Genomic DNA, 25,494 nt, shown 5'->3' on the forward strand with positions numbered 1-25,494 from the left:
CTTTACAAAATGGATGGACCTTTGTGAAGAGCAGTAGTGCTGAGAACATGATTGCTGCTTCCACGCAGAGGCTATAATTGATCACAAAGTAACGAGTCACGCACTCAGAGATGCCTCTCTGATCACCCAGCAGGCAAATCACAATCCTTCACCAGCGATACAGGAACCGTGAAGCTGAAAAGAGCGTTTGACACGGACATTTGTATCCCAACCCGTTCCACCCTCCAACGAGGCTGCTGTATCCACGCTAAAAGCATTTACCCCCTTAGGGGAAATGCGGCACATTTTCCGCCAGGCACGAACTCTCAAAGACTTTCACAGCCGGATAAATGGGTGCTTGCAGGGCCCACACCTTCTCACAGCTTTCCCACTAGGAAGGGGGGGCACTGGGGAGTTGAGTTTTCCCCTAGGAACGGGCAGCATCGCTTGTGGTCCCTCCTAGGCAGGACCGTGGGGACCAGAACTTCTGAAACTCCACGGAAACCTTCTGCCAGCCACATGTAGGCTCTGCAGCCAACTTTCGCAGGTGGAGCAGCCGCGGAAGGAAGGCTGTTCCCCGGGGGCCGGAGCGCGGCATCCCCATTCCCATCCCCATCCCCATCCCCATCCCCGCGGGCGGCGGGCGGGCGGCGCTCCCGCCCCGGGGCGGGCGGGGGCGGGCGGAGGAGGCGGGGGCGCGTCCCGGGGGCTGCGGGCGAGCGAGAGGCGAGCGAGAGGCGAGCGGTGCCGGCCATGGTGCCCCGGCTGCTGCCGCTGCTGCTGCTGCTGCTGGCGGTGCCGGCGGGCGGGCGCTGCCGCTGCGCTGCGCCTGCACGCACGGAGCGCTGCGCTGCCCGCCGCCCGCGCACGGAGCGCTGCCCGCGCCCGCCCGCGCGTAAGTACCGCGGGCTGCTCCCACGCACAGGGACCGCCACGGGGCTTGGGGGGGACAGGACGGGGGGACTGCGGTGCCCTTTGGGCCCTTGGAGCATCCCTGGCCGCGCGGAGGTGCGGGCGGGACGCGGGGCTGAAGTTTTCAAAGTTTGAAACGGACGCAGAGTTTTCCGCTTGGGAAGGAGGCGAGCATCCTTTCGGGACTTTTTGTCGTCCAGCAGCCTCAGTGACAGAGGAACGGGGTGCAGGTGTCAGGACTTTCTGTGCTCTCTCCTTTGTGGCAGGAGGCATAAACCGCCTTTCCTGTTCCAAAACCAACGCCTTGTAATGGCATGCTTACATTTAAAGAAACCTGATTAAAATCTTGAGAAGTCACCTTGAACGTTCTGTCAGTTCTAGGGTTTGGATTTTTTCTTTCACAACACTGTTGGACTTCTTGTAACCTCTTCTCCCAAAGTTTGTGTGATTAATTTTTGCTCTATCCTGAAGCATCTAAATCCTCTTCACTGGGCTCATTGCAACTCCTTGAGGTTCAGCTCGTCGACAAGTTATTGACTATTTTCTTTTCCCCCTCTCTTAGTAAAAAAGCTGATGTGAGTTTTGACAGCTGTTTTGATCTCTGCAGGGTGGTCCATCATAACTTTCTGCTTAATGCTTTGCTGGGAATTAGGATTAAATTAAAACAACAAGACATCATGGGCATTCTCTTTCCCCACTCACACATCGTAGTCTGAGCTCATGGTCTAGGAGACCAGACCAAATAATTGATATATGTAGTTATTCAAGTGTTGTGTTGTTTATGGGCTCAGTTACAGCTCTGATCTAAACAATCATGGCATCAAAATATGGGATTAGAGGAGCAGCTGATAGGATGGTTGCCATTTCCAGGATCCCTTGGTTATCTCTGCATGAACTGAGCTGGTGTTTTCATATTATGACCCTTTTGGTAACAAAGTCTGTGTTTTCCATTTTCATCTGACTTGTTTGTAAATTTAACTTGCTCTTGAAATTCCCTAGGGATGATACTAACCCTGATCTCCTCCTCCCTTTCTCCCTAGCTCAAGAATGGATAGGAGCTAGAAAACCTACTTTGTACTAATCTAAAGCCATGTGAACCATTCCTCCAAACTCAGAGAGATTCTAGAAAAATCTGTGCCCTGGATTTGTTCCCTCCCTATCTCCCTGTGTTACCTTAAGTGTCAGAGAAAGCAGAGCCCATGGGAGCAGGAGACTCTCCCATCACATTTCTTCCCCAGTATTCACAGCACATGCAGAGCAGGCAGTGGATTAAGCATGTCTATTAGGATGATGCACATCACAGCCCAGAGAGGTTATCAAAAGCCCTAAATGTACCTGATTTTATTTCTCTATTTTGGTTTCATCTTTTATTTCTCCTTTTGCCATCTGTCACCTCAAGAAGAAACCACATCTCGACCTCAGTGATCATATTAGGACAGATAATGGGTTTATGGCTGCTGCCACTTCTGCCTCACTGAGACAAACAGGTCTAGGTAATGGACAAAAAGAAGAAATAAAAATTTCCTTTCTACCTTCAATATAACATTTAATCCTGATGATTGTACACACAGTCCTGCTATTAGGCTGGCTGTAGAAACCAACTTTGCAGTCAGAAGAGTTCAACCAAGATTTAGCTCGATACTCCTACAGAGAAAATATTTACACTTAGAGTAAAAAAAAATCTCTGTCTTTCACAGACATATCCAGGTCCTTCTGCTTCCAACCTGATTTATATTGAACCTGAACCTATACTATTAAAATTTCCACTTCTTTGTATTTTTTATTTAAAAAACTTGCATTCATCATTCAATTACAAATGAATGTAGTCGCTAACCCCACAGGTGTACACGTATTCTCAATCTTTTGTTTACTTGTTATTCAACCTCTTTTCTTTCACCTCTTCCTCTGGTTTTCATACCAATTTCTTCTTATCCATTTAGCTGTTATCTTCCCCTCTCTCTCTTACTCTTTCCCCTCTCTCTTATTCATACAGTTCTTGGAGCTTTGTTAGTGCTGGCTGCCTCTCTTTCCATAATCTCCCAGTCCTCCTAGCTCTCTTCGTCCCCTGCACAGCTCTGTGCATGAGAGAGAAAGCAAGAGAATGTTAATTTTTTCCCCTCATAGCCACATCTGTACCAGGGGAATTGCAGTGTGGTGCTGCAAGTGCATTAATAATCTGGGGGGAAAAATGCTGTTTTAGGTTGTTCCAGCATAGTTCCTTTTGCCCACATCCTTCCATCAGTGCCAGACCTCAGAAAAGTCCTTAATTGTATGGTCAGTCAAGAAAATAAGCTCCAAGATGTAACTCCAGCTAGATCTGAGTAAAATCTGATGCTGTAATGATCTGTGCTTCCAAATGTATTTTTGATACTTTGTTATATCCGTAGTATATATCCCATAGGGAAATTTCAGCCATTTTTCTTTACCCAAGTTATCCTTGCCATGTGACATTATTACTAAAAAATTTTTCCAAAATTATTTGTCTTCTGACAGGTTGCAGAGTTATGGGCTTTATACAGTTCTGAATTGACCATATTTTTTTCTCAAGTTCCTGCTGTTAGTTTGGACATTACACAAACACTATAGAACCTCCATTATTCAGACACCTTTGAATGCCCTTTGGCTACAGCAGCTACATGTCCTCAGAAGGAAAATAATCTTTAATACACTACTATATTTTGAAACAAAACATTATTTTTCTTCTTTTGAAATCTCATATGTACTTTTGGGGTTTTAAGCAAAGTCTAGTTGCAAAGGCACCCAACTCCAACTGTGCAGCAATGGGCATTGGATAACTTAAGACCTTTTTGCCCCTTCAAAAACTTCATTTCATGGTGAGGTTCACTTTGCTGTATCTGAATGTGTGCCCCTGCATGCAGAGCTTCTGCAGTTGGGTGGGTGACATGTGATTAGGCACCAAATTACAAAACATCAAATACAAAACTTTGTGGCAAAAGCCTGAAGAACTAGACAGTTCTGTCATGCCTTCACTGGGGTCATATTTGGCTCTTTGGGATTGTCAAAAGAATTCAGTTTCAGGGACAAAGTGTCTTCCACAGGAGATTATATGACCCATCATCACCTAGTGAAAAATGCTGTTTAGGTGTGTGTGATATCACAGTTCACATTTCAGGTAGGTAATGCCCAATATGCAAGGCTTTGAAAATCAATGCCAACCCTTTACACTGCCCCCCAGAAGCTGATAAAAATCCTAGGAAATACTGGGTTTTCAGCCATAGTTTCAATCAATATTCCCAATCCTCCCAAGCTTAAGGATGCTACAGATTCAAATGCTTGCCAACAAGAGTCAACCTTATGCATTCGCCTTTTGGGCTTTAAAAATACAAGTAATCCTATAAAATAGACATATTAAAATATAACAACCAATCCAGCTACAATAACTCATTCACACATCTTGCTATTGGGCCTGTGCTTTTTATGTTGTTATTATTATTATTATTAATTAGTTCAACTAAACACTTTTTGCAAAAGGTCACTTCTGTAACACAGCAATTTCCTCCAGTGGTGTGAGTGGCCTTGGGCTTTGACTCCTCCTCAGCAGGACTGAAGTGGTCCTGAGCTCATGGGGCATCCAGAGCTCTCAAAATCTTTTCTTGGAGCTTGAGTCCATGTGGTGGCAGTTCCTGTCTTTCCAAATGCTCCTGGGTAGCCTTACATATATTTAGCTTGGCCATTTCAAACCTTATTGCCTAGAATTTTGTACCTTGAAAACCAATCTTGATAGGATAGAAATGCCAAGGGCTGCTGAACACCAGGAGGTTTGGCTCCACTTCTTTCTGTCTCTTCCCAAGGATGAGAAGTCCTGCAATTCTGTGGAGCTGCAGCATTGTCAGCTCTGAATTACAGCAATGAGTACAAGCGCACAAGTCATGATGCATTAGATATGAAAGAAACTTTACAGGTTTTCTTAAAAGAGCAAATATTTATCCTTTAACAAAAGTCTTCAAAACAGTGGAGGCAACTTGTATTAAAGATGGGTGCCTCCCTCCTTTCATGAGCTACAGAAATCAGGCCAGCAGTGTGGGCAAGTTAGATGTATAGAAGCTTTGTAGCTTTGTAAAAACATTTTTGTCAAAAACTTCCTCAGCTGAATGGCTATATCTGAGTTTTACAATCTGAGTGCTGTCAGAAAGAAATCTGAACAGGCCACCCCTCCAAGAAGACAGAGCAGATGAAACATCTACAAAGAAAGAGCAACAGCCTCACATTGACAACTCCTGGTCCTCAAAGGGGGCTTCAACCACAGCAGGACATAAGCAATCCAAGAGGTTCCTGGAATCCTTTGATGATAACCTCTGTCTCCAAGTGATAGAGGAGCCAAGCAGGAGAGGTGCAGTGTGGGCCTTGTTCTCAACAAGGAGGGGCTGGTGGGGAATGTGAAGCCCAAGGGCAGCCTTGGCTGCCAGGATCATAAATGAGTTCGAGGATCTCAGGACAGTGAGGAGGGGACACAGCCAGCTCATCACCCCTGACTGCAGCAGCCTTTGGTCTTTTCAGGCACCTGCTTGGCAGAGTCCCAGGGGATAAAGCCCTGGAGGGAAAAGGGGCCCAAGAAAGCTCCAGATCAGCTCCAAGCTCAGGAGTGATACTCCCAAGAAAGAGGAAGTCAGGCAAATCACCAGGAGGCCTGCATGGATGAACAAGGAACTCCTGGACAAACTCAAACACAAAAAGAAGGGAAGAAGGTGGGAGCAGGTACAGGTAGCCTGGGAGGAACACAGAAAAATTAAGCAGACAGGATCAGGTTAGGAAAACTGACACCCTGATGGAATTAAGAAAAGCAGAAACTGGACCCCCATTTTTACAGAGGGAAATAAGGAATACCCAAAGAAATACATGCCACTCAGTCTCACCTGCATGCCTGGCAAGATCCTGGAGCAGATCCTCCTGGAAGCCATGCAAAGGCACATGGAAGCTAAGGAGGTGATTGGTGACAGCCAATGTGGCTTCATTAAGGGCAAATCTTACGCCTGACAAACTGGGTGGCCTTCTAGGATGGGGTTACAGCAGTGGTGGATGATAAAAAGCCACTGACATCATCTACCTGGACTTGTGCAAAGCATTTGACACTGGCCTGCATGACATCCTTGTGTTAAAATTGGAGAGAGATGGGTTTGATGGGTGGGCCACTTGGTGGATAAGTGGTTGCACTCAGAGCTGGTCAATGGCTCACTGTCTGAGGGGAGAGCAGGACAAGTGACACTCCTCAGGGGTCACACTGGGACCAGCTCTGATTTACACCTTTGTGGGCAGCGTGGTTGGTGGGACAGAGCTCATTCTCAGCAGGTTTGGGGATGGCCCCGAGCTGTGTGGTGGGATCACCACGCTGGAGGGGAGGAGGGACCTTGAGAGGTGGGAGAGGCTTGAGGCCTTGAGGCTGTGCAAACCTCAGGGAGTTCAGCAAGGCCAAGTGCAAGGCCCTGCGTGTGGGCCAGGGCAATCCCAAGCACAAATACAGGCTGGGCAGGAAATGGATTGAGAGCAGCCCTGGGAGGGATTTGGGGGTGCTGGTGGAGGAGGGGTTGGACATGAGGCCTGTGGTATTTTGGGCTGTATCCAAAGCAGCAGGGCAAGGAAGGAGATTCTCCCCTTTACTCCACTCTTTGTGGGAACCCACCTGGAGAGCTGCACCCAGCTCGAGGGCTTCCAGCACAGGAAGGATGTGGACCTGCTGGAACAAGTCCAGAGGAGGCCACAAAAATGCTCAGTGGGCTGGAGCACCTCTCCTAAAGAGACAGGCTGAGAGAGCTGGGGTTGTTCAATGAATATTCACAGAATCATAGAATGGTTTGGGTTGGAAAGGACCTTGAGGATCATCACCTGTCGCTCCAAGCCATCACCATTACAACCAGCACGCTGCTCACCCAGCAGCATGTCACAGGGAGGCAGTAGGCTCATGGCCCGATGTAATTGAAAGCCAAGATTTGGTTTTATTTTTTGCACCTTCAGTCACATTTCCATTTCCTTTGTTCCTGAGCTGATGGTGCAGTCACAGGGTTATAGAGCAGCAATTTCTCAGCTTCTTCTTTTTGCTTCTTCCTGAAGTTCTTTTCCTTTTGGCTCAGAGTGTTAAAACCTACAGCAGATTTCTTCTACCTGTCTCTACCCTTCAGGGAAAAAATACATTCTTCAAGCTGCATGACTTAGCTTCATTCCTGATTTAGCCAAACCTCACACAGAGCAAAACATGCCAGCATCAATCTGGAGACAGGTATGACCCAATCACAATGGAATGACAAACATATATATCCTTGTTAGGTAGGGAAACATTGTTATTCCCAGTTTACTAACAGGGAGACAAGGTCCAAGGGAACTAAATTATTTGCCCCAAATCATACACAGCTAGGAAGTGACTTCCAGGTTCCTTGGTACATCCAGATTTGTAACCCCTAAACACAGTATGTATACAGCCTGCCTTTCTAATGTGTAGGTATGACATGTTTCTAAATATATAAAAAATATATATAATTATATAAAATATAAAAAATTATATATTGAAAATTATAATTTAAAATATATAAAATTTATATTTTATATAAAATATATAAAAACATATAATTATATACATTATATATTGTATATAAAATATATTTTTATATATATAAAACTTGATGAACATTGAACAAAAATATTGACAATAATAAAGGTATTTCTTCATATAAAGGATTATGATAACAATAAAAAAAGGCAGGTTATGTGAATAGCATGAAAACATTTCAATCAAAAAGCCTTGAGGGGGTGAGTTTAAGAATGGGAAACAAATGTCTCTGATATTTGTCATTCTAAAGCAAAATGGAGCAATTATCTGTTTTCACAGAGATAACATTTTGAAATATGTTAAATATTTTCCTATGGTTGTTATCAGGGAGAGTGTGGTCATGGATAGATAAATTGGCTGGTAAAAGTACTGTGGTTCAGATGTGGAGAACAGTAAAATGTGGCTCTGTCTCCCACATCATTGTTAATTTCTCAATCAGAGAAACTGAAAAATTAAAATCCATACTTGCTTTGCATCAACTAACCACACTGATGCAATTTATTTTAAAAAATAATTCCATTATACCAGCCTGATTTGAAGTTCTTCTACACTTTGTGCACAGCCACATTCATGATGCCACTCTGCAACATTACAGGGATATTGCTGGGAGGAGAACATGGTGCAGCCAACACAAAGATACTGTTTTAATAGAGAAAGCTTTATATGAAAGCCACTTCTTCTGAGGATCTAACTTTAAATAGCCTGTAGCTTCCTTTAACTGTGAATGTAGCAGCCTACTTTCATCAGGCTATAAATTTACTTAATAGGTTATGATTATTATTGATCTGATGATTACTCTCAAATTTATGCTGTTGAGGAACTGACCCAATATCTTTTGAATTCCATTTAACTGAGATCAATGCCAAATGGATCAGGGCCCAGAGGTACAGAGAACTGTGCGAAAAATAAGGTGGCATTATGCTTTATTGGTTTTCTCCCTGCCATAATGGTACAATTATAAACAAAGAAACCCCATGCCTTACAACCCTCTCCTCCCTCTCTTCTTTTTTTTTTTCAGATCATTTACTCATCTCCCTGTAAAAGTAATCCCATCACATGCATTTGAAGGACTTCAAGATGCCTTCATCATGTAAGTTATCAATATTTTCCATAGACTTTTCCTTAATTTCTTTTTAAAATCATCCTTTTATAATAATGTAAAAATGCTAACACACTCTATTGATGAAATAAAACCACAGGGGAAGGATGAACATAGCATTGCTTTTCATGTAAACAATACACAAAAGATCCTTTGAAAATGTGTGATTTTTAACAGCTGTTTAGAGATCAAATAATGAAATATTAATCATGTCAGAGAGAACTGGATACAGCTTAGTAACTGATGAGAGGAGCATTTGATTAGCAGAGGAGATAGATTTCTATCATCAAACATTACCTCTGCAATGACATCCATGGCACATTGTGCATTTGTAGAAGACCCAAATAAGGCATTTCTTCGGCATTTTGCAGTGACAGATAAGCTTGGCAGAGGATCAGTAGGATTGAGCCCTTTCTTTGATCTTTCAGTTTGCAAGTGCTGTAATTTTGCTCACCGGGTCTGCGCCGCTTCTTGACCCTCAGCATTGTACCTATTTTCCATCAAGGATTCAGACCATAAGGCTCTTCTCACCCCTCCTGCCCTCATTTCTGCTGTTATTCCAGCTGAAATGGCATGCTTGAGTCTCCATTATTTTTTATTTTGTCTGCATTGAGTGGCCTCTAAAGGACAAAGTTGATGACACAGCAGTGCAGTGAAGAGCAGGGGAATGACCTCCCCCAGAACTTAAGCAGCAGCACAGAAGATGTTACTTTCTTTTCAAGGTGCACTTTTTGCACTTCTCTGTTGCTCATATCCAACAATAATACAGTATTAAAGCAGAATCTAGTGGTGCTGTACTCTTGCATCCACTTGCATCTCAATGTTTAATAAGAACTTAATCATTTTCACACTGGAGACCAACTTAAATCTACAAAATTTCTTCTACCTGCATGACTTGAGGCTACACTTCTCAAACTGTACACGTTATATTCTCCAGAAAGAAGGCTTTGTTCTTGGACATCATCCCTTCCATAACAGGAATTTAATTGATCTTTTTGTGTGCTTTTAATGAATCTCTCCAAATTTACTGTGTGGAAATCAATGTATTTTTCTGAAGTTAGTTTGCAGAACACTTCATCATTTTATTGAGACTTAGTGCTGCTCTGAAAAATGCATATTTTATAATTATAAATCTCTGAATAAGCTATTTGGCAACACATCACTCTCTGAAAGATGCTAAATTATTCTCATGCCATAAGTCATTCCAACATATGTAAATAGAAAAACTGTGGTTCACAGGGAGGATCCCATGGAAGAACCATGTTTCAGACCCCAAAAAAGCTCTGTGAGCAGGCACTGATCCCTTCCAGCCTGTGAATCAGGCCACTTATTCTACATCCAACTTTATTTATAATTAACTGATGCAATACCAAAAATAACATTCTCACTGAATTTATGATGATGAAAAAAATCTTTGATAAATCTTTAAGACACATATACACAATAACTGTGTGATTTCTGGTGTGCATCCCCCTTTGCCACTACAAATGAAATACAGAATTTATTCTGGTCTAAGGGATTTTGTATCACCCATAGAGTTGTCTTCTCATAATTGCAATTGAATTAAGCTAACACTCAGGACTGTGACAATGCTGACTCTGGTGGTGTAAACACATTCCTGTTGTTTGGAAAATGTTTTTTTCTTGAGAGTGTATAATCTTAGGTTTGCTTTGTGTGCCCTTCTAGCCAATTCTGTCGAGAAATTTTGAAGATCTTTCCCTTATATATGCATCAAGGTATACTATTTAATTTCAGGACTCAGTTTTGCATAGCCTCTTAGATCTTAACTATCACAAAATGACTGTACATCTCAAAGATGCTAAACAATCTTTTCAGGCTTGTTAGCTCTGCAGGTCATCAATTCATGACTTCTGGAAGCTTCTAGGCTGACATTCTTTATTGGAAAACTCATTTGCCATCCTTCATTTATGCTCACCTGGAAAAGGAGCAACTTATCAACTTGTTCACCAGTTCTCTGCTTGGAAGCTTTCAGAATCTTCCCTTTAGGCTGTCATTGTAAAATTTTAATTAATAATAAATAATTGGAAAAATTAAAAAGCAAAATTTTCAAGGAAACTTTGTTTCTGCTTTGCTCCTTTTAGAATTAATAAAACATTAGAGCATTTAGCAAGCATCTAATAAATTGGTTTTGTTTTTCTATGTCAGTATTGATTAATCTTGAGTATACATGTGGAACGGGAGCATCTGTACATCACAATCCCAGAGTGCCACCAAATACGGTCATGTTTGTCTGTGTCAGGATGAAAAGAGCCACTTCTTTTCAGTTTGCATACATGTAATGAAAATGGCATTTAAATCCAAAAATTGCTCAGGAAGTGTGCTGAACCCATATCTGTGTGTTGTTTCTACATCTGTGGAAGAGAGGACCATAGTTCTGACTTGATAATAACATATAAAGCGCTGTGAATGTTATCCATGTCCTCACCCCACAAATAAATTCACTAAGCAGAACCAACGATGGGAGGGAGGAAAAGGCTCACAAGGCTTGGGCTCACTCTGCTTACATTAGTTCTGGCCCTCAGTCTCTAGCTTACCTGCAATTTACTGAGGAACTGGAAATTGGCTCTTACAGTGGCACTTATTCCTAAGGGTTGGCTTTCCCTTTTGCCAAGACAGAAAAAGGCTGGTCCTCTCCCAGACCTCACTGGCAGGGCCTGCCAGGATGTCTGAGGTGAGCCATGGACAAGACTGACAGGAGGGGTTGAACAAGTGTGCATAAAAGAAGGAAAGACAAAGTGGAAAGCCAATTTCTGGGGTCTTTTCTGGTAATGTGTTGCTTTGTGTCTGCTGTTTTTATTGTAGTGAAATCTCTCAGAGCGACTCCCTGGAGAGAATAGAAGCGAGTGCCTTTGACAGCCTCCCCTCCTTGTCTGAAATGTGAGCACCAGTTTAAAAAAGGCATCCACGCTGTGCTTTCGGATCACTGAGGAGTAAACAGGCTGCAGAGAAGTATTCCTGGACCAAATATGTCTCTGTTACTTTGATTGGCTTTGATTGAGACCTGTGATGAGAAGATTTCTCTCCAAAGTCCTGTGTAAAACAGTGAGCACCCTGTAAGGCCTGGCCTTGGAGAACTAGAGACATCCCTGCACAGAGTCCCACTGCTTTCAGTGAGCTCAGTGGCAGGAGGGGAGCTCTGCCACTGTCAGGTTTTCTAAGTGGGGAAATAATTTGAGATGACAACAGATGAGAAAAATCTTTCTTTTTGAAGACGCCGTTTTCAAAGCCCTACATTATTTAAATGCAGCTGCTTAGTATGCATAGCTCTTCTGTGGAGCACTAAAATATTACTCAAAGAGAACATGCACTGATTTTAAACTTGACCTCATAGCACAGGCATCTGAGAGAGAGAGTTAAAAGCAACGAGTAGGAGAACGCTCTGAAATATTTAGTGAAATTGCAAACTCTAAATCTGATTCAATATCTCATTACTGCCTTTTTCACACAGCATGACCAGTGAGTGGCTGAAAATTCTACAACTAAGGACAAATTCATATCTTTTTTCTTTCATATGTGAACATCACTGAAGCCAGTCACTCACATAAGCATGGGATACAGATTAGTCAACCTCTGACTGAGTCCAACTTCCACTAGAATCAGCGGTGTGTTTAGGGAAGGAATGAAAGGTTTGACCCCATGCATTCACCTGCAGTTTATGGATAGCTTGTCTTATGCCTGTCTTCCAAAACCCAAGAGCTAAGCAAGGCCATTGAAGAGCTGGCAAAAAACCTCCTTGGATCTTGAGAGCTGTGCAGGGCTCTCAATGCAAGGACTTGATGTCCCAAGTTGCACTCAAGTCCACATTCAATGGCTGATCAGGGTAGTGAGCTCAATAGCATCCTTGAATTTCAACTTTTTTTTACCATTTCATATGCTAAAACCTTTGTATTTTGTAAGTCATGGGCTGGGAGGGAGCTGGGCTTCAGTTACTGGCTTTTAGGGCAAACAGAACTTTTCCAGATAGTTCAGCTGCTGGAAGTGCTCCTTTGATTAAGAGATCTGCCCATTTTTTGAGTGACCACTAGCAAACAGGATTTCTCACATATTTCTCTCGCACTTTCTGCTGATCCACTTCTACCAACCACTGCTTTAAGGAAGTCCATGGATCTCCAAAGAGGTTAAACTATCTGAGGAACTGCCTTTCCTGGCTAGGAAGAGCATCAGTAATGTAATGGAAACAAGGGATGATTTGAAGGGATCTGATTGTGGAGCAAGGACCAGACACACTCACACCCTCAGGTCCAAGCCCAAAATGCCAACTCCCACCACTGATGAGGATATCCAAGCCAGACCAGCTCAGAAAACCATGAGAACTCAGGCAGTGATATCTTTTGTTGGCTGCCTAAAAATTGCAGGCTGTTTTTATTACCAACAATGCCCCAAAATGCACCCAGTAGCACATTTGCAGGCTGTTTTCTGAGAAAGTAAATTGCAAGCAAAACTCAGGGTCCTCCCAAATTTATATTGATTATGATACTGAAAATTTTTTCCCTCACTGCAGATTAATCCTGAACACAAAAAATCTGTTGCACATTGAGGACGGAGCGTTCAGAAACCTTCCAAGGCTAAAATACTTGTAAGAAAGAGTTCTATTCCTTTTCTGTTTGCTCTATTTATTCTTTTCTCCAAAGGAGTAGACAAATCAAATTAAGGAGTGTAAGGAAAAAGGTTTTTCATGCATTACAGCATCCTAGAAGTACATTGTTTACAACAGCTTTAACCTGGAGTTAGCCAGTAGTGAGCTCTTTCAGTGTACAAGGGCAGGGAAGTGATGGACAAAACAGAAGTCTGCAAAGTAGTTCTGATAAGTGCTTATTTCTAGAATAAAGCTTGCATTTTAACAGAGTGCTAAACAGAAGATGTAACTAAAATCTCTCCCTCATGCTTAATGTAGTGAGAACATATGCTGCTCCTCTAGGACACTGCTTGAGAATTCTGAAAACTTGATTTTTACAGGTCTTACAGTTACCTTTGGAACCTACATAAAAAATTAGATTTGTCAATCACTTTTTAAAGCGCTGTTAAACTTACCCCTACCAAGTCAGCTTCTTGTTGCATCCACTCTGGTAATATTTCCTTCTATAAATAGGAATTATGCTTTTCTCTAGGAGCATTTGTAACACTGGAATAAGACAATTTCCAGACCTGACACAGATCTTCTCAATGGAAGCTCATTTTATTTTGTAAGTAGAGACCCATGCTAACCCAGCTGTGTTTTCCATCTTGCTTCTGAGACACTGACAAAAACTCCTTTTCTCTTTCCTTCCAAAGGGAGCTCTGTGATAACTTGTGTATGACAATTATACCACAAAATGCTTTCCAAGGGATGAACAATGAATCACTGACTCTGTGAGTAAAATAATCCTAGCTCCAGCTCCTTCTGTGAGGATAACACTTCTGCTTGAGGAAAGCGGGTTGACTTCATGGAAATCTTGACATTAAGCCCCATAAAAAATAAATATGCATTGTGTATTGAATTTTAAATGCCTAAGAAACATAGGGATGTTCTTCAAGATGAAGAGCAGAGTTTTATTTGGGAAAGAAAATAGGACCAGAGATCTAAATCCTCATCTTCCATGCAATGTTGTTTTTAAAAATACCATCACCAGGATATAAACTACAAAAACTACGCTGGAGGCCAAAGGCTCTGTTCTTACCTCAGGGATTTCTTGAAACAGTTCTTTCAGGGACCAAGCAGTCTGAGGGAGCTCAGCTTCAGCTGCACATCCCTCTGAAAAGGAGGGATGGAGACACAGAATAAATTGGTACAAACGATGGCTGCTGCTTCTTACCCTGATTTCTTTTGCCTCAGCTTACTTTCCTATAAGTCTCCACATCCGACTTTGCTTTTAGCCCAGCAGTGGGTTCATTGTTCCAGCCTCCTGTGAGGTGGGTGGGTTTGATGCTATGAGATGCCCCACCTGAGGAACGCAGAAAGCAGCAGAAAGCCAAGGTGTAATGTCCTCTGCCAGCACAGCAAGAACTCTGTATGAATTTCACAGCTCACTTGGCTTCAGGAAAACTTCCACAAAGTAGTGCTGGGAGAGGAGAAATCACGAGCTGAGCCTCTTGGCAGGATGTGGCCAAAATTTGGGTTTCCCAAGGAAGCACCCTGTAAGCCACAGAGAGCAGCAGCAGGGGTGGCAGCCACAAGCCCAGCTTTGGGGGCCAGGCTCCAGGTCACATCCAATAGGAACCCTGCCCAAAACTCCAGGGGTATTTGCACCTGCAAAGGAGCTGCAAGAACTGCAGCTGATGGGCTCTTCATCAGGCTGATATGCCAGCATGACAGTAATTTTAACCCAGATTTTATGTATTGACCAATACCTTCTGGAAAGGAGAGAGGAACTGGGCATAAATGTGACTGAGTGCTACTCCTACACAATGCTAAAGAGGAGCAATTGCTTGGATTAGTGCATCATTTCATCTTATGAGCCTCTTTCCTCCCAGCAAGTTCTCAAAATAACTCCAGAAAAATTATTATTCTGCTAATGGTGCAAGAAAATGAACATAAAAGAGATGGAGAAAGGTGCTTAAAGTCTTTACTGTAACCCTAAAGTGTATTAAATGGGAGGGAGTCTAAGTCAGGAAACAGTCATTTTTCTCCCATCCTTTTGTGACTGGGAGCTCACCACAAGAAGAAAAGAATTATCTTATCAGCAGCTTCCTAATTGTAGAGCTCCATGTTAACTCCACCCCATGTTGTTAGCTGTAATTAGGGGAAGTAATTCCTCCTGCTACAGCATGGTCTGGTGGAACACAAGTAATCTATGGAGGTGTAAAGTCACCCTGCAGTCATACTTTGCACTGCAAATAGCTAATTTAGCCCTTCCAGCAGTTAATGTTTCTTGTGGATTGGGAAATTGATCCCACATATTGTCATGGTCTTTAAGGCTATCACTTAATTTCAGCATTGTGCTGAGGTAGATAACATCTATCAAGTGGAGCCAGGTGTTCCCCACACTTGAGCACTTGGTTTCATAGGGCCAGTTTGCGCTAGCCCAAAAGCAAGTAGAAAAGCAACAACAAAAATGTTGTTTAATTCATAAACAGTTCCACGTTTTCTAATAGGGCTTAACATTAACGAAAAAGCAATAAATACAAGTGACTATATTGAATTCCTATTGGATACATGAACTTAATATCACAAGTGGATATTAATAGACCCATAGGTCACATCTCCTGCTGAAGGAAAAGAGCTGAGGTGCAGCAGAGCTCAGGCTTTAGGTGTCTGGCCCCAGGGTGGGGAATCAGGAATCAGGATGGCATCCAGTGTCCCTGTGCAGTGCAGGGGACAGCAAGGCTCCCACAGCACAAATCAAGCCTGGCAGCAGCACCTTGGAGAAGCTGGTAACTCACTGCCTGCTGCATGATGCACAGCTTACTCCTGCCTCTCTGCAAAACTGTCCCTTGACAGATTTGAGCATCCACAGAGGATCTGCAGTCCAGCAGCTCCCTCCTTTAGAGTTGCTTTCCACCTGACGCCTCTCTAAGCTTTGCAGTCTTCCATCTGCACCTGCTGACTCCACAAAATCCAGATCTCCTGCCTCCAGGTTGTTGTCTGTGTGCCAGGAGCTTACCTGGAGTAATGCCTTGTTTCTGGATCTCAGCCCCAGGTAGGCACAGGCAAGTCCCTCAGCAGGGGGAGGATCTGTACCTCAGCAGAAGTTCTCTTCAGCAGCTAATCAGGAAGGAGCTTAGAGAATTTAATCTGCACCTTTCTTAATTTGAGAGCTACATTACCTTCATTCTTTATAAGCAGAGACTCTAATCATTAAAATGAATGCAGCACCAAGGTTTGAAACTTGTAGTACAAAACGTAGCCTCACCTTTCCAAATCTTTTTCCCTTATGTTTATTTAATCTCCAGCAAGTTGTATAAAAATGGATTTGAAGATATCCACAGCCATGCCTTCAACGGGACAAAGCTGAATCAACTGTGAGTATGCTATCCCTCCTCAGTAATTTACACAGTAAATAAGAATTTAAATAGTCAGAGGCTCTTCCTTCAGTTTAACTGGCTGTGTCTTCTGTTTCCCAATACCCATGAGAAAACTGCAACTTTCAGTGTCATTGTGACTCAGTTGTTAATCCTGCAGCTCTCACTGCTTTTCCTGAAACAACATCCCTTAAAATAGTACAGCTTTTGTGAGAAAAGCTTGTAATTCTTAAGAAGATTTCATAAATTAGTGTAGAACTTGAAACAGTAGCCCAGACTAAGCAATCTACAGTTTATGTCTGAAACATCAATAGTTTTTAATCCCTCTCACACGCTGGGGGACTAGTGTGTTGGTTTGGGAAAAATGTATATTTGCTACTGTAGTGAAAGAATCAGCCTGGTTATTCCTGGTTTAAGTCAGAAGAATTTGGAATTTATCATATTTAAGTGTAGACGATAATGATCTGATGGCATCAGAGGAAGTAAAGGTCACATGGGAAATACAAGCGCTCCCCAGCCAGGCAGTGCAACAACCACTGCTGTGGTGGGAGAAAGAACTGAAACAGGTGTGAAGAATAAACCAAAAAAGTGATTTTTAAAACACAGATGTAAAGAGATTTCATTTTTGGTTTCACAGGATCCTGAAGGACAACAAGAACCTCAGGCGGATCCACAACGATGCCCTGAGAGGGGCCACAGGGCCAGATGTCCTGTAAGTATCCACAGCTCCATGACCTGAGTGTCCTGTGGGAACTTCACTGTGCCACCAGGGCTGTGTCACCACAGCAAACACAGGCTTCAGGTCTGGAAGGAGATTTGATCTCTTACCCTCTGTGTACAAAGTGGAAACATGGCAAGGAGATGCCATGAAAATAGAGAGTGAAAGGAGTTCACACAACACATCAGTTCCAGTGTTGGCATTGATCTCCACCTCTTAGACATTTTGGTTTTTGCTTTATTTGTGTCAGATCCTCCTTATCCTGTATCTTATATTCTGACATTGTAAACTAACTTGTCCTTTGGTAGGATGGACATGTTTTGGCAATATATAGGTTTAGAACTTGTTTATAAAAGTGAACCAGTTGATTGCACGCTGTAAGCTCATGCTGAATAAAACTTATTATTATCATCCTCATGATTTATTAATCAAGGACTTACTGGAGGGCTGCCCTGGCAATAAAACACAGTGTGCTTCTGTAAATAGCACTTTGTGCTGCACATGCCTTTTTTGAGCCTCTTATTGGTGCTTTATGGAACATGGCATTACTGACATCACTTTCAGAATTGTGGGCCTTTTTTTCCTTTATTTAATGTCCTGACTCTTAAAATCCTTAGTCACTGATGGACTTTCCTCACACAAACAGCCCCTCTGAAGTTACTGTAAGCCAAACTCCTTAAGTTTGTGTTGGCAAGAATGACAGATTCTTTTGAGGTTTTAATTAATAGCCATTTAATTAAAGCACCTAGAACAGCCCTTCAGAGCCAGAGAGTGAGGAGGGTGTCCTACCTGTCAGCTGGCTGGAGAGTCACTATTGCTCACCTTCTTGTCTCCATGTCTCGGGCTTAAAGAGGCATCCCTCACTCCATACATGAATTTCCAATGGAAAGGTCAGGATACAGCCCCTGGAGTGGTGGGTTTCAGTTTCCCCAGGACTAAGGAAGCTCCTTGACTGGCTGGAGCTGCTGAGCCACAGGGATGCTCTTACCCTGCTGCTCTGTAGTTTCACAGACCATGTCTCTGAGCTGGGCATCAGGTGCTGAAGCAGCTTTGTAGATCTGAACCTTTATGAAAAACCAGTTGCTGTTACCTACTGTCATGCTTTGGTGGTATTTTTGTAGGGATGAAAAGTGCATGCTCTCTTTGTTTCACAGGGATATTTCTTCAACAGCGCTGGAGTCTCTGCCTAGTTACGGGCTTGAGGCCATTCAGATCTTAAATGCAACCTCATCTTACTCATTAAAGAGGCTGCCACCCCTGGATAAATTCAGCAGTCTTCTGGAAGCTGTCCTAACATATCCCAGCCACTGCTGTGCTTTTCGAAATCTGAGGACAGAAAGGTAAGTCCAAACAGCACATTATGGTACTGCAGTGCTTCAGAAGTTCCACAATGGCAATTCTGCTTTATTCAGCTCACATGGTTTGATCATCTTTATTCCTGTTACAGGGAAGCTGTGGTGCATTGCAAGGCCTTGCAGGAAACAGCAAATCTCTGCCAAGGCCAGGAAAATTATGTCCATTTATTTTAGAGCAGAAATGGATCCCATCCTGTGCCCTGGATCTGCCAGCAGAAACGTTATTCTAAGCTTGTTTAAAACTTACATTTTTCTTGGTATCTCAATTAAAAGCCTACTGGCATACAGAAAACAAACTTTTATCAATAGCACATTGCCCTAATTAAAAATAAAATGAAACCCCTGTAGCCTTTAGCTTAATTAATACAGGTGATACGATGACATAGTAGAAAGGGCAAGCTTTCAATTACCCACCAAAATTTAATGCCTGCCCCAAGCCTACAGCAAGAGGTTACGTGGTTTAATTCCAACCATTTCAACTAACAGACAGTATTGCTCTCCCCACAGCTGGAAACCATGGCACTGGGAGAGCTTTGCATCCACAAACTTGGGGTAGTTAACCCAAGACAACTGGAGCTCATTTTTCAGCATTTATGGTTCAAAGAAACCAACCTCCAGTTGGCTTCAGGCAGCCAAAGCTACCCCAGATGGGTTTAGTTTGAACCATGGAGGTGCCTCATTTCTCGTCCACCTCAAAGGAAGGCCACAGCAATGACTGAGCAGGCAGTTGTGGCAGGCCTGATCAGTGTCACCCCCTGCCTTCACTTCAGGGATGTCCTGGAAAGGCAGGAGTACATTCCAGGAGTACATTCCAATTCTGTAGGGTAAAATTAGGGGTTTTAATCTATGCTTTCTCTGCCTACCGCATTTTACTAAGGAGTTATTGATTCTGCAAGAACAGAACAAAGTTTCTACTGTTAAGCATTTCCATGGCTAATGAACTGATTCTGTCACAGATCACATCTCTGAGTGTATTAAATGCAGGAGTAACTCTGGCAGAGAAGAAAAGGTGTTTATTCTGATAAAGATAACTACATTTCTGATGCTCTATTATTTTTGTGGTGCTTGACTTTGAAGCATGGGCATGGCCTATAAAAACAGATGTGCCTTAGTAAGTCACTTTCTTATATTTATATTAAGTGACTGTTTTCTTAGTAAATTGCTGGGGAGGAAATCCCATGCAAATCAGGAAATGACTGCTCCCCTACCAGGGGCATCAGCAATGAGGTGAGACAAAGCCATTTCCATTCATACTGATAGAGTACTTTCAAAGGCTCAAAACCAGAGATTTTGCCAAATGTATCACCTTTCAACTTGTACTATTCAAACTGCTTTACTTCAAGCTTGCAAAGTCTCCCTCCAGATCCCAGACAGCTTTTAAAATAGAGTCACCTTGGGAAGATTCACCCCATGCACCAGGCATGGGCTGGGGGCTGAGCTGCTGGAAAACAGCTCTGCAGGGGACCAGGGGACCCATCCCTGAGCCAGCAGTGTGTCCTTGTGGCCAAGAAGGCCTAAGGTGTCCTGGGCTGCATTAGGTACTGCAGTGCCAGCAGGTCAGGGAGGTGATCCTGACCCTCTGCTCAGCCCTGGAGAGGCCAGTCTGGAGTGCTGTGCTCAGTTCTGGCATCCTCAGGATGAGAGAGACATGGAGCTCCTGGAGCAGATCCAGTGGAGGGCTACTAAGATGGTCAAGGGTCTGGAGAGCCTCTCTTATGAGGAAAGGCTGAGGGAGCCGGGGCTGTTCAGCCCCGAGGAGAGAGGACTGAGAGGGAATCTCATCAATGTCTGTCAGTATCTGAGGGGAAGTTGTCAAGGAGATGTACCAGGCTCTGCTTGGTGGTGCTGGGCAATGAGACAAGAGGCAACAGGCAGGAACTGATGCATAGGAAGTTCCATCTGAATATGAGGAAGAACTTCCTTCTGTGCAGGTAACCAAGCACTGGAACAGGTTGCATGGAGAGGATGTAGAGTCTCCCTCACTGGGGATATTCCAGAACTGTCTGGAATGTGCTCTAGGATGACACAGGGAGGTTGGACCAGATGCCCCACCATGGTCCTTTCCAACCTGACCCATTCTGGGGTTCTGTATCAGGCCAGTTTCCCAGCAGCTGTGAACAGGCACTTCTCCAAAAGCCAGCCTAACTGCTTCCATTCATCCTGGTGGAGAATCTGGCCCACTTCAATACAATATTTCAAAACACACCACTTGATTCAAGTTCAAGGTATTTCACTATAAAAAAAATACATCCTACACAATAACCAAGCTGAAAGACCATCCTTATACACCTTACACATTCTGACACTGCCTATTTGCACAGCATTTGAAGTCTTCTCCTTCCCACTTCCAGATGTCTGCAGGAACATTTGTGCTGCCTCGAGGCCAGCACTGGCTTACCTTACATGTCTCTGAAGATCACTTGCAGAGAAGACAAGGCTTTGGCCAAAATCCAGCCTGAAACTTAACTTTCTTCTCATCCTTCTTGCAGACAGAATTTGTTGTTTTCCATTTTTGACAACTTCTCCAAGGAGTGTGAAAGCACCATGAGGAGACCGACTAACGAAATGCTGTAAGTACCTCTCTGCACAGAGATGGTGGAAGCAGCAAATACAGACCTCCTCCCCTTTCTGCTGTTCACATGTTTTTTACTAAGCAGGTCTTTGCCTGCCAATTCAGTCACCCCTACAAGTTGCACAGTGGCAATTTTACTATCATTAAACCAAGATTTGGATTTTCAAAAGGAAAGGGGAATAAAAAACCCTCATGATTTCACAAGCTTTCTCATTCCAGTTTGTCTTGTGAGTTCTGAACAGATTTCAAAATAATGATTAAATATTTACAGAAGTTAGTAGCCTACATGGAGACTTTCCATTCCCTGAAATAAATGCTGCTATTGGTGTGATGCAAAGAAGAGCTGTTATTGTTAACTTTTTTTTTGCCTATAGAAAGGATAATTCAAGCTCTGCATATCAATAGTTTTCCATGGTAGAATGGAGTCCCTGATCTAGAAGTGTGATGACCCCATGCCAGTGGTTTACTCTGTCTAAACATGTCTTTTCATATCATCACAGTTTTGCTTGACAGTGTTCAGAGTGACAGTGAGAAAGGCTAATATCAGAACTGTTGTGTTGGCTGTGCTGGATGGCACAGGCTCTAACCCAGCTTTTAAGAGAGAAGTTTAAAGATTTGCTATTCTTCATCCCTCTGCAGCTACATGAGAGACCTTGGGACTTCTTAGCAGCCCTGACGTGGCGTCAAAGCATTCTAAAGTCTAGAAGAAACAAGGTTATGGTCACAAAATCCCAATGGCTAAATACAGCTGAAAATGTGATTGATTCATTGGGATAATTACTTCCTTGGACATTATCTTGTTTGCTGGTTGGTGAGGCCTCCTACACTTGCCATTTGGTTTTATCTGTCTGCTTGTTTTGGATTAGCATCTGTTGCACTCCTGCTGTGCATTAAGTAGTCTGCCCAGCCTATTGGCTCCTGAAGCTTTTTCCTTTGGCAAATCCCAATCCCAGCAATTCTCCCAGCAATGAGCAGGCATTATAATAAGCAAGTGAAAGTAAGGTTATGGTTCATGGGCTTAATGGCTGCAGAACCACAGCAGAAATCATCTGAAAGTCCTGAATTCATACTAGTAAAAAAAAAAGAAAAATCCAGCTTCTACATAGCAGCATATTCACACAGCCTCTCAGAAAATCACAATCATTTTTATAAGTAAATAGAGTCAAATGTATTCCCTGCTCTTCCAGTTTGAACCAGGCAAGTAAATGCAATACACTGGGCAGTTTTCCATATACAGAGAGAAGTAAGGATAACGAGTTTGAGACATTATTTGCCCCACAGGAATAGCTGAAAAGCAGCTCAATTTCATTTGCTAGTTAAAAGACCCTGCTCCAGAAATATCATTTAATGGACATGCTTCAGTAGATGTGGAAGCTTAAGCATGTATTTAAATTATCCTAAAGCTACCAGTTTTCTCAAGAGTTGTCCTCAATAGAGATATTTTCCAGGTCTCACACTGCAGACTGTTTGCCCACCAAACACTCCCAGTCAGGATGATTGGGAAGCTGGGAAATGGGCACCTGTTATGGGCAGGGAAGTGCCAGAAAAGAAGTGTTTACTTTTAACACATTTCTTCTTTGGCAGGCTTATCACCACACTTTTGCTAACCTAGAGATTTTAGAAGTCCATCTTAAAAACCTACAACATTTTTAATTAGGCATTAGGTGCAGCCTAAATTTAATAAATTCCTAGCTATCAGTGTGATTTAGTTAACCATGCACTTCTACTCCTTGCCCTACAATACTGCGAACAGCAAATTCCTCAGCACCTCCCAAGCCATACATAGTCTCAGGAATTTGTTTGCTAAGTGCCTTTCCTAAGGGGAGCAAAGGTGCACAGTTAAAATCCATAGGTTATGTTAGTATGGCTTCTACAACTGCCTGTGAAACCTCTGGGCATCAAACCTGTAATCCGTCAGCCCAGGTGTTGCTGTGGCTTGGACTGCAGCCAACCAGCAGCATGGGAACCGTGGCTCCTCCACAAAGCAGTAAAAGTGAAGTACTTACAAATAAGCAAGTTGTATAAGAGAGCATTTCTGTGGATGGGACTGTGACCCCTGCTGCTCTCCAAGGCTGCTTCCCAAACATAAAGCATCCTTACAAGGCTTCATTATTTGTAAACACCCTGTAGAAACACATGGAGGAAGTCACTGTTTTAGAACAACTGTTATCTGTTGTCTTTTGCAAAAGAACGCGACTGGCATGTAACAAATAACTCACTTCTGTTTGGGGGGTGGTTTTTTCATGGTTACAGCGATGACTCCAACAGCACATTGCTGTGGTCACCGGAGAGGAAGATGCACCCCTTTGGAACAGATTATGAGAGTTCTCCCTACAGTTACTCAACCATTTTCGACGACAGCGAAATGGCCAGCTTTGACTTTGAGTACGACTTCTGCCAGCCTAAAGTCCTCACGTGCACCCCGGAGCCAGACGCCTTCAATCCCTGCGAAGACATCCTGGGCTACAGCTTCCTCAGGGTGCTGATCTGGTTCATAAACATCCTGGCCATCGCCGGCAATTTCACCGTGCTCCTCGTTCTCCTGACCAGCCACTACAAGCTCACCGTCCCTCGCTTCCTCATGTGCAACCTCTCCTTCGCCGACTTCTGCATGGGGCTGTACCTGCTGCTCATCGCCTCGGTGGACGCGCAGACCAGCGGGCAGTACTACAACCACGCCATCGACTGGCAGACGGGCGGCGGCTGCAGCACGGCCGGCTTCTTCACGGTGTTTGCCAGCGAGCTGTCGGTGTACACGCTGACGGTGATCACCCTGGAGCGCTGGCACACCATCACCTACGCCATGCAGCTGGACCGCAAGCTGCGCCTGCGCCACGCCGTGCCCATCATGCTCGGGGGCTGGCTCTTCTCCATCGGGATAGCCCTGCTGCCTCTCTTTGGGGTCAGCAGCTACATGAAAGTCAGCATCTGTTTGCCCATGGATATCGAAACGGGCCTGTCCCAAGCCTACATCCTGCTGATCTTGGTGCTCAATGTTGTCGCCTTCGTTGTCATTTGTGCTTGCTATATCAAGATTTACATCGCTGTGCAGAACCCAGAGCTGGTGGCCGCCAATAAAGACACCAAGGTCGCCAAGAGAATGGCAATACTGATCTTCACGGATTTCACTTGTATGGCCCCCATCTCCTTTTTTGCCATATCCGCTGCCTTCAAAGTTCCTCTCATCACGGTGACCAACTCCAAGATCCTGCTGGTTTTATTTTACCCCGTCAACTCCTGTGCAAACCCCTTCCTCTATGCCATTTTCACCAAAGCATTTAGGAGGGATTTCTTCCTGCTGATGAGCAAGCTTGGCTGCTGCAAGAGCCGAGCAGAGCTCTACAGGATGAACTATTTCTCTGCTTATAACTCCAACTGCAAGAATGGCGGTGCAGCCACAGCCCCCACCAAAGCCTCCCAAGCATTCTTGCTCTTGTCAGCCTTAGAGAAGCCCTATCCTGCAGCACGGGACAAGACATCTCACAAGGAAAATTTACCCAGAGTGCCAAGTTACCCTTTGCAAGGCCAGCTGTGATTATCTTAGTGACTAGGGATTGTTTTAAAGTGTCTTGAACATTTCATAATAAATAAAAATGCCAGTCAGTAATTCTTATGCAACATAACTGTTCTGACATTCAAAGTGGTGTTTTCCCTTCTCTTCCTTTGTGATGATAGGTGTGGAAGGTGGCTATTAAGCAAAACTTTTCTGTGTGGGGAACCAGAAGAGTCCAGGAGTAGTCAAGTGGCTCTTGAAGCTAACAGGTACTGCAGTGATTGCAGCCTGGCTTTTTTTTTTCTCCAGATCTGTTTCCCTGGAGTATTTAAAGCCTGTTTGCTACCTTTCACAGCTTCTTTTTTCATTCCTATCAGCTGTGCTGGCATTGTTAGTTTAAAGAAGAGGCACTAAACCAGAAGCCTCCATTTCATCAACAGAAACTTCCAATTACACAGCCACCTACACACAGTTAAAGAAGAGCATTCAAGCAATAGGCTGTAAAGATGTCACCAAGGAGGAAAGTTTATCTATTGAACCTTTGTCACTGGCAATTTTGCAGTTTACATTAGATCTCAGTCTGAGCTGGTGGGTAGTTTACTTAAATTATTAACCCATGCACAGCCATGTGTGATCTGGAAATCACAAGAGATACAAAACCCCCTCTGCTGAACACAGGACTCAGTTTAGGGCATCACATGTGCACACACACAAATCAGGTAAAGGCTCGCTCTCAGCAGCAGGAGAGCTGCTTCCTGCACAGGCAAGGAAGTGCTGCCTTCTTTTCCCTCCTGGGACAGTCTCAGGAATGATTTCCACCTGTCCACTCTCTGACATCACCAGAGGCA

At 43.6% G+C, this 25,494-nt stretch overlaps 1 protein-coding gene across 1 annotated transcript; it reads left to right on the top strand.

Annotated features, from left to right (window-relative positions):
- The first annotated feature begins 732 nt into the window (after positions 1-732).
- On the top strand, positions 733-24,688 carry LOC115902838 (lutropin-choriogonadotropic hormone receptor-like). Its single transcript, XM_030946686.1, is given in 12 exon segments — positions 733-769; positions 772-874; positions 8,469-8,540; positions 11,373-11,447; positions 13,072-13,146; positions 13,679-13,753; positions 13,842-13,919; positions 16,440-16,508; positions 17,146-17,220; positions 18,381-18,566; positions 21,071-21,151; positions 23,407-24,688. Coding segments are annotated over 12 exon segments (2,208 nt in total).
- The last annotated feature ends 806 nt before the right edge of the window (positions 24,689-25,494 follow it).

Source organism: Camarhynchus parvulus, chromosome 3 (genome assembly GCF_901933205.1).
Source record: "Camarhynchus parvulus chromosome 3, STF_HiC, whole genome shotgun sequence".
Classification (NCBI taxonomy): Eukaryota; Metazoa; Chordata; class Aves; order Passeriformes; family Thraupidae; genus Camarhynchus; species Camarhynchus parvulus.